Source organism: Dicentrarchus labrax, unplaced genomic scaffold (assembly GCF_905237075.1).
Source record: "Dicentrarchus labrax unplaced genomic scaffold, dlabrax2021, whole genome shotgun sequence".
Taxonomy (NCBI): Eukaryota; Metazoa; Chordata; class Actinopteri; family Moronidae; genus Dicentrarchus; species Dicentrarchus labrax.
Window position 1 is genome coordinate 16,268,739 of NW_026136708.1, and position 9,299 is coordinate 16,278,037.

Here is a 9,299-nt window from a genome sequence, read left to right on the forward strand (position 1 = left end):
CAGGAAATTTGACATTTCAGTATAAAGCTTATTGTTTAGTTTTGTGTATGGGTGGAAATCCCCTCATACAGCAGCCGTGAACTTTTGACCAACACAAGACAACACCAAACAAAGACCTTGAAGTGCTGTAAATTTTTATTTCAGGAAGTGAAAAAAGAGGGTAAATGCGTTGCAGAAACAGAGCACAGTGTCCAGCATACAGTGTACAAGATGGTTACAAGCATGCCAGGCAGTCCCCACACTTGTATCTCGCAGTATCTACAGACCCTGTCAGAAGGTAGTCACAGCATAGAGCAGACGAGACTGGATCACGGACTAAATTTTTTTTTAATGAAGCCATTTCCAATTCATCTAAGTTCCTCCTGTTGGTGTGCAGGAGCTAGAGGCCACGGGACATTTCATACAGGATATAAAAGTGTACAGCAGTGCAAACTAGCAGAGAGATTTCCAAACAGTTAACATAGAAGGGTGGTCCGAGCCAATAACTGAATATCTACGTGGGAGGGCAAGTTTTTAGCTGTGGTATTGCACACAATATCTCAGCCATGAAGGAAACTACTGATTCAGAGCCACAAAATCTAAATGTCGATGGGTCTAGGCTGACATAACTTCCTCCATATGATAAATTACTTAAATCTATCACCATCCGAAAGAAGAAATCTAATCTGAAGAAAGCTTGTTGCATGCACCAGTTTCCATTTAGACACAGAAAAGCAACACATGCATTCAACCAAACCTGCTGACAAAAACATCCCTCAGATCACATGCTTGAACGCAAAAAGCATCTTCACATAGATCTAACCACCCTCTCCTGTGTAAAACGCCACCCAAAGACAACTTTTTATTGACCTAGCCCTAATCAGTAAGTGTTGCAATGGGCTACTCGTAAAAAAAACAGAAGCTACAGTAGTAATTGGACCACAGTCAAGTGACGACACCCCCGTTTTTTTCACAGAAAATAACAGCTTGATTTAAAGAAAGAGAGCAACTAAAAGCATACATTCAAACAACCACCGGCCTTAGTGCTGGAAGTGAATTACAGAACACACTCAAGAAAAGACACACAAATAAATAGTTAGTTTTATACTTTAGCTGTAGCTCTTCCGATTGTGTTGCAGCTGCATGTTTCATGACTACGTTGTATAATTACAGAATTTCTGAAAGTAAAAGTGACGTTGCATCTGTTGCATTACTAGCTTGATGCATTCGAGAGTCTTCGGGGGAAAAAAATGATACAAGGTAGGAAGATGCCTCACTTGCTGCTCAAGAGAAAGACAACCAGACAACCAGAATTAACCTTACAACACCATAATACATACACTTCAGTATGCCAGGACAAAGATCTTTTTTTTTTCTTCATACAGACAACTATTTAACAATTTTAAGTAGAAATGTTTAAAATACAGCTTTAATACTGACTTAGAGAAAATACAGCTGTTATACAGTTTTATGTGGCTCACCTCCACCATTTCTTCACTACTTCAGAAGAAGAAAAAGCCAAAAAAGTGAAAACATCTGTATTTTCCATTAAGTTGCAACTAGGATTTCCTCTTTTAAAAGAGAAGCAGATGGCTGTATTGGGTGGGAGGGGAAAAAAAAAAGATAGAAAGCGACAACCACTTAGTGGCAGCTTTTCCCACCAGAAGATACAAGAACAGGCTGCAGGATCTGCAACCAGACCAAGGCTTCCTCCTCTGTCCTCGCAAAGGCTTTCCTGCAACTCAGAGGTGAAGCAAAAAGCTAGTCCTGTTGAAGAGGACGAGGAGGGCTGAAAGAAGGCCTAGTGAGTCCTCCGCTACGAGGAAACAGTCACCGGATTGAGGGAACCGTTACGGCTGTAGAACTTTGAGAAGGCCTCTTCAAGAACTGATGCAAGTCGTGGCTGATCGCCCTGAAATGGAGAGACAGGGAGGTTAAGTAATAGGGGCGGTTTTTATCCTCAAGGTAAGTGTTCAGGTCAGCAGGAACATGATGACGATGACCTTACCTCACTGATGAATCCCAGCTGAACGAGCTCCACAGCCAGCTCCTGCACGCTCTCATCTGAACAAAAAGTCAGTCAAAGAAACACAGGGTGAGGTGTGAAGATACCTCGTCTTTCCTTTTTTTGCAACAACTGCATCATGTCAACATTATCAACTATCAAATAATGTGCCTTTAAAGTGTACTGTGGAGCTTTGACCATGAGTGGCGATGTAGAGCAGGCTTCCCATATAGTGTGAACTGTATGTTCTACCAGTATTCACAGTACAGCATACGGCAGCCGCAACTAAAGAGGCCATGTGAGATGTGAAATGCATTTATACATTTAGGAAGTAACAGTCGGTGACGCTAATGCGCCGTAAAAGCAACAATTCAAAAACGGCAGCAATGGAAGACTGCATGTTATTCCCCATCTCCCTCTCCACCCACTTCATCATCATCATCACTCTAATAATTTCAACTATCGAATAAAGGCATAAATAATCTGATGGTGACAGAAATGATATATACACATATATTCATACTCACTTGGTAACAAATCACAGCTTAAGTGCCTGTTCAACTTATCCTCAAGTTTCAGCAGCAGGGTCAGCTGAAGGGAGAATAAAATAAATAATTTTAAAGTAATAAAGCATAAAGCGCTTTAAAATATGACAGACAATAGAGGAAGGAACATTTTCAGACAGGCAGAATTGAAACTTACATGATGCTTGGTGCCCTCATCAACAGGCTCGATATTGCACTGCATCTGAAGGACCTGCGAAGCCACAGAAAAGAGCTATATATAAATGACACATCGACACGCAGCACATGCAAATGTCTCTGTGTAAAAGCAAATCCAAAACTGTAAGCAAATAATTTAACACTGAAAAAACTTGCATTCAGCATAAAGTTAGTCTGGTGTTTTAATAAACAGACTACAACTTGTTTTCATGCACACAAATAGGACCTAAAAATGTACTTTCAATATATATATATATATATATATATATATATATATATATATATATATATATATATATGTATATTCTCAATTGTTTGGAATATTCAACTGTTTCCTACCCTGTCTTGGACATTTAATGATATAAAAATCTAGAAAGGTTGTGTAATAGCAGGGATTTACCAAATTATGATCTTACCTTCCTGGTCTCAAGCTCTGCAGGTTCAGGAGTTGGGGTTTTCACTGAGGGGGGCACTATGGGCGACTTCACCGCCTCCTGTTGGGGCTGCTGTGGACATGGGACCCCAAACGCAGTCAGAGGATAGATCCCATTCCTGGAACATCAAAGAAAAAGCAGGCACAACTTCAGGACAACTGCAGATGATTTAATGCTGTACAGTTGTGCCCCGAACACTGCAGGATATTTTTAAATCCAGAGTTTCGCTGACTATGCATGTATAATGTGTACATACGATGCCCTACTTCATGTTTTACAGACTTCATCACGTATTTTTACTACAATACAACAACTTCCCATTTGTGGCCCTTGATTGTTTCAGTAGAGTTTGACAAATTTGACTTTCCCCACCTACTTTTATCAGCAGCCAGAATCTTCAAAATCAGAGGCAAATCAACAGCAAACATGCTTCTAATTCGTTTTCTTACCTTACATCTTCCAGGAACTTGTCCAGCTCAAGGGCAGGAAACTGAGAGAGCCTGAAGCAAAAAGAAAAACGTATCATTTAATTGCAACCTTCAGGACCAGGACAGGATAACATTCAAACTAGACAGACAAAATTTTGTCACACAACAAAACCACAAACACAATACCACAGATCTCCTTCCTTCCTCTGGGTTTATATCTAATTATCTCCATACATCAGTGTTATATGGTTTTATGATACTCAGACTTACTTCATCTGAACTCCATCCTTGGCCTCAACAATCACCAAGTTAGGGTCCATGTTCTTGGTCATCTCTTCCAAAGCATTTTCTGGAATCATATCTACAAGTAAACAGAGAAGACAGCCATCAGAGGAGAGCATTCACCAATGATGATTTTTATGTTGTATTTTTGTGATGGGGGCTTCATGTCAAGGCTGCAGTAAGAACTTTGTACATGAGGAACCAGCTCTACCAGGTGAGCTACGTTTATAAATAGCAAATAAATGTCATCAATCAATCTGGCATATGGAAGATGGCCAATTTGACCTTTATAAGAAAACACATCATTTTAGGCTAATCTCTCTAGTCTTAGATGTGTTGTTAATGTTTGTATGTGTATTTGGCAGCCTTGGACATATTTACTAAGATTGGAAGCAGTTGGTACTGTAATGCATGAGAACCTGCTTTTGTAACTTGAGTTTGAACAATGAGCCAGCAACTTTATATTTAAACTAAAGCTACTAATATCCATTATTCATACTGATAAAGCCCTTTGTGTGTGTGTGTGTGTGTGTGTGTGTGTGTGTGTGTGTGTGTGTGTGTGTGTATTGTCACTCACGCTGGTGGCTGACGATGCAGTGTGCAGCCAGCAGCTTCAGTAAGGGCACCTCGAATAAGGCCTGATGAAACAACAGCTCCTTAGCTGTGGGTCGCTTACTGGGGTCGACCTCCAGACACTTCTGGATAAATTCCTGAAAAAGCAGGTGGGGGGGGTGGAACGATCTTTAGATTATGGATTTATCTTCACCAAACAGCCATACAGGCTTAAAATGGTTGCCTCTCCCTCTCACCCGTTGCAATGGGTCCTCTAAGGACTGAATGGCACTGTTTATGGCTTCTTGGGACACATAAGACGAATCTCCATTACTCTGGATTTCCAACACAGCCATCTAAAGAGGGATTGGATAAAGAAGGGCGTTTATTGGAAATGATTCATAAATGCAAACACAGAACTTCAACAGCAGCCTCTCCCGTTAAATAATGTATTTTGAACACATTGGTCATCACTGCAGACCTGCTAACTGTCTTTCACACGGAAGACTGAATGATTAAAATCTGTATTTCCACATTTCCCTTCTTGCAAAAGACAGATAAGGGACATCCTGATTTCTATTTCTGTGACTGATTAAACTAACAGCACAACAACACTAAGCATACATAAAGCTGGGGAGACATTTTTGTTACAAATGCATTGATACGCACACCATCAGTGCTTAACCAGTCATGCAGATTCTCCCTAAACAAAAGAATGATTATGCTCGTCTGTGTGCGACTGACAGCTCAGAGCAGGACAAGGTCTCCTCTCACCTCTAAGGCGCACATTCCAAAGGAATAGATATCCACGGCTGTGGTAACACTGGCAACAGCTGAAAGCAGAAATATATAGAAATCAATATCACAGAAACACGATGGTGTCTGAGACTAATGACAGGCTGTTAAACAACAAATGACAGGATGTTACCTCCATACTCTGGAGCAAAGAAGTGAAGGCTCTTCTGCTCTTCCCGACAGGTTTTCACATGGTTATTGATTGTGTCTGGAGCAACTGAAAGAGTGTGGAAGAAAGCCTTAATAATAATAATAATAATAATAATAATAATAATACAAAACTGACGAAAACGACTGAAAAAGATTAATTTATTTCTCAGACAAAATCTACCAACTATAATATCTCTTCTTTTTTCTTTATCAGATTATATAATTACTTTATTTTCTAAAGGTAGGGTATAAACTGTGCAAAACAATGCATATTTCCTTTTCTTTGTAATAGTGAAACTGAAGCCTTTGATACCACGATTGATATCACACTTTTTGATATCACACTTTTTAATCTCACATTTTTAATCTCACCAATTTGAATCTTCACATATTTGTATATTTGTATTTTTACATCCCTAGCCTTCAGTGATCTCTACCTGAGCCAATCTTGATGAGGCCGTTGTGCTGGATGAAGATGGTGTCACAGGTCAGGTTGCCATGAATGATGGGAGGTTCACAGGAGTGCAGGTAGCTAGAGAAAAGCAAACAAGGGTAAAAATCAATAGAAAATAGCAATCACACCAGGGAACAAATAACTTTTTTGTGAATTCAAACATTTACAAGCCTCTTTTCAGACTCTGAAGCCGACTGCCTGCAGCTGTAGTGAATGTACTATCTCGGCACTTGGACTGTGAATCATGTCAGCGCCCAACAACACAATTTATTTGTTCTTTAACACCAAGTAGCAAACAGGAATTTATATTTTACTTACCTGAGAGCAGACAGTATTTGTGTGCACCAGCGCTTCCAGGCCTGTCAGACAAGAAACAGATTACTGAGAATAAAAGTTCATATAAAATACGTTTAAAAAAACCCAACAAATTAAACAGGAATTTTATTAACCTTTTCATTCATTGTTTTGTGGTTCTTCTTTGTCTTTTTCAAGAACTGTTTGAGACTTCCTGAGGACATGTACTCAGTGATGAAAATGACCTGCAGACAAATAAAAAATACAAAGACATCAGCATGAAAAATATTACACAGTTTTTAATAAGATTTGATTAAAAAGGGGGATTTTTGAGGTGATCTCTTACTCTCGCTCTGTTCTCTTTGACATCTGCCCAGTATTTGTGAAACTTCACAATGTTCAAATGTTCCAGCTGGATCAAATTGTCAAAAACTGCTTTGACTTTTTCCTGTGGAAAAAAATGGAAGAGATTAATCATTAATACATGACGTCAGAGTAGCATGTAACTATTACTAAAATTAGAGCTATTAATCTTACATCTTTATCCATGTTGACAAATTTAAGTTGGATTTACTGTTTTATTGCAATAAAGTTGAACAATTCAGCCCAAGTGGGCTCTTCATGTCTCAACAACCGGCCTGCTCTTGGTCAGCAGGTTGAACTATGAGACAGAAAGTCAAAAGGTGTCACTCTTTAGTCCGTACAGACTATCAGCCATTCAATGTCTCACACAATATATATTAAAAGCTCTGTTAGACTGAGAAAATATGATTTTCTTTGAGTCGTATTAAAAGTGAAAAGCTGCCTGTTGGAAACAGTCTCGAACTAATTGGTCCCTAAGCAGCTCAAACTACAGCAGCTGTGGGCAACCCAGTAGCTCTCTGCACATAAATACTCCCTTTGCTTTACTTATTTTATTAAAAACAGTAAGCAGCAGACAGGATCTTTAACTAATCGCAGTTCTGCAACCAAGATAAGAGAGAGAATGGAAAACTGGTTCAGAATGATGCAAAATCATCAAGTTAAATGCCAAAAGTTATAAGCAAACCAGAGCCTTAAATACCACTTCCTCTGGTCTGCTTTTCTGAAAACTGTTTCTGCAAATACTCAGGTACATTGTGTACTTTGTTACGCTGCTGGCAGCAACAAGTCCGACCACTTGCCTAAGGAGCTTAAAGCCAACGGGGGAACATTAAAACCAGTCGGCTTCGACATTGTTAGTGAGATCACAGTGCGGAGAGAAACCCAAACACAAAACACCAGAGTCCTTTGAAAACCTTCATCAGGACATTTAATTCCTCTTCCAGGCACAAACACGGTGCCTCTTGCTGACATACTAACGATCCTTACTGTACATGTTTCTTTACACTGGCCCTGGCACCGCACCCACCTCTTGTAGTTTGAAATTCTTCCTTTCTGAAAACATGACCTCATTCCACACCACCTCCACGCCTTCCTCCGTGTCCATGGCCAAGTAAGCATTATCAATCCCGGGGACGTTTCGCTGATTCACCTTCAGGAGGGAAACAAAACAATGCATCAGGCCTCATCTGTGCCACAGTAAAAAAAAAAGAAGAAGAAGAAAAGGTAAATCTGACTCCTCCGCAGACATATCCTCTACCTCTTCTCTGCGTTTCTGCCAGCGTCCACACGGGCTTTCCTCCAAAATCTCTGACTCATCCTCGCTCTCCTCTTCCTCATCCTCTGTGGCAGCGGTGGCTGGAGGCTGGGTCACCATGGACACAGGAGGAGACACGGATGACACTCCTTGACCTGTGGATGCTGCCATGGAGTCCGACTTGCCGTCCTGGACAGAGTCAGGGTTCTGCTTGCTCTCTCCCTCAGACATCCTCTTCAAGTTGTCAGGCCCAACAGCCTGCTGTGAGACACACACACAAATGTCCAGACACAACATCAGCATCACAGTCACGTCTCAAAACTAGCTCGACAACACTGAAATGCACTAGGTGGAGTAGAGAGGTAGCTTGGTTTTAGCACCGTGAAGGACAATAAGAATAACGAGAGAGGTTAGAAGTGGCTCCACGTACGTGTTAAAGACAGGAAACGTGACGATGCCAGCTCCAGTTTAACAGACTCCCAGCGCCGCAGTCCAACCCCAGTTTGTTGTTCACTTAGCTTTGTTAGCTTTATAAATCTTCTCGGTTTTCTCCACCGGGAGTTTGCAGCTAGCTTTGTGACGCTGCTAGCTCCTTGGTTACGGTTCGTTACCAACTTAAACCCGGAGACAACCGCGGGGAAACTACCGGCAAACACGCAGCCGTGTGGTTTTATCCACGTTTTAAAAACGTCTGTGAACCAAACGATGTTTAGTTAACAGGCTAACGTTAGCTAGCGACGGTAGCCCACCGTCTCAAGACTCCGGCTAGCCACCGCTAATGTGGGGTAAAAAAAACAACAAAAATAACACTAACACACAGCTACTACACAGCCCGAGGCGCGTTCAGTGATTAACATCATCACAACAGGTTGACAGACACTCGACAGAAGAAGCGCAGAGGCGTTAACGAGGTCATTCGCTGTCGGCGGACTGACTTGAGAGCTAGCTTCCCGTTTAGCTCGATATGGTGGCGACAACTTCCAGATGCACACTGCACTACGAGCGCGATCGCGTCAGAGCCCAGCGTGGTTGCCAGGTAACGTGCGTTCGATCCCCCTTCTGAGGCGTTCGAATCCGTTTGTTTTTCTCAGTGGTGCAACCGGGTTGGCCTGGTTACTCGAATCCTGTAATGCTTTACTCGTTACTCTTTTTAAAAAACGTAATGTTATTTATATTACTATTGTTTTACTTTACTTTCTTTACTCCCTGCCAACAGTAATCGGTTACACTGCTACTCCAACACAAAATTGTGTCCATTTTCCCCAAAATTTAGACTGACAACGATTAAAATCCAGTTTTGTTTGTTAAAATCAAAGTAATCAGAATATTTCCAGCTGCTGAATGTAATATATGATGTTTCCATATCCCAAGATACTTTCCTCCACAGTTACAAAATTAAATCCAAGGATGTGATTGGATTTTAACTCAGTAAAGGGTGACAACAAAAGTAATATTTTTCACTGAAATGTATTATTAATTAATTACAATGCTAGTTACTGGGGATACCAATGAGTTACTGCCCAACACTGGATAATTAGAGTAGTAGTATTATGAACATACAATAAGTATTATATAGCACAGCACAA

The 9,299-nt window shown here is 40.7% G+C and overlaps 1 protein-coding gene across 2 annotated transcripts; it reads right to left on the reverse strand.

The window, feature by feature from the left end:
• Positions 1–117: 117 nt before the first annotated feature.
• On the reverse strand, positions 118–8,710 carry nrbp1 (nuclear receptor binding protein 1). 2 transcript variants are annotated; one of them, XM_051407916.1, is made up of 18 exons: positions 8,144–8,710; positions 7,717–7,971; positions 7,486–7,608; positions 6,442–6,543; positions 6,251–6,340; positions 6,120–6,160; positions 5,785–5,879; positions 5,331–5,414; positions 5,177–5,235; positions 4,660–4,758; positions 4,428–4,560; positions 3,839–3,929; positions 3,590–3,640; positions 3,123–3,258; positions 2,687–2,740; positions 2,512–2,575; positions 1,988–2,043; positions 118–1,891 (listed from the first exon to the last, which is right to left on the reverse strand). In XM_051407916.1, the coding sequence occupies exons 2-18, from the start codon at positions 7,942–7,944 to the stop codon at positions 1,796–1,798; spliced, it is 1,602 nt and encodes a 533-aa protein (XP_051263876.1). In that variant the 5' UTR covers positions 7,945–7,971; positions 8,144–8,710; the 3' UTR covers positions 118–1,795. The 2 variants fall into 2 exon arrangements, with proteins under 2 accessions (XP_051263876.1, XP_051263875.1); XM_051407915.1 differs by having other exon boundaries at positions 7,717–7,974.
• Positions 8,711–9,299: the final 589 nt, after the last annotated feature.

Bases quoted from the DNA above. Each gene is read 5' to 3' on its own strand.
- nrbp1 (XM_051407916.1), bottom strand. From the start codon at position 7,944: ATGTCTGAGGGAGAGAGCAAGCAGAACCCTGACTCTGTCCAGGACGGC. The intron at 6,544-7,485 runs GTGGGTGCGGTG...TTTTTTCCACAG, and splicing joins AGAATTTCAAACTACAAGAG to GAAAAAGTCAAAGCAGTTTT. The intron at 3,259-3,589 runs GTAAGAAAACGA...TTGATGTTCCAG, and splicing joins AAGTTCCTGGAAGATGTAAG to GAATGGGATCTATCCTCTGA.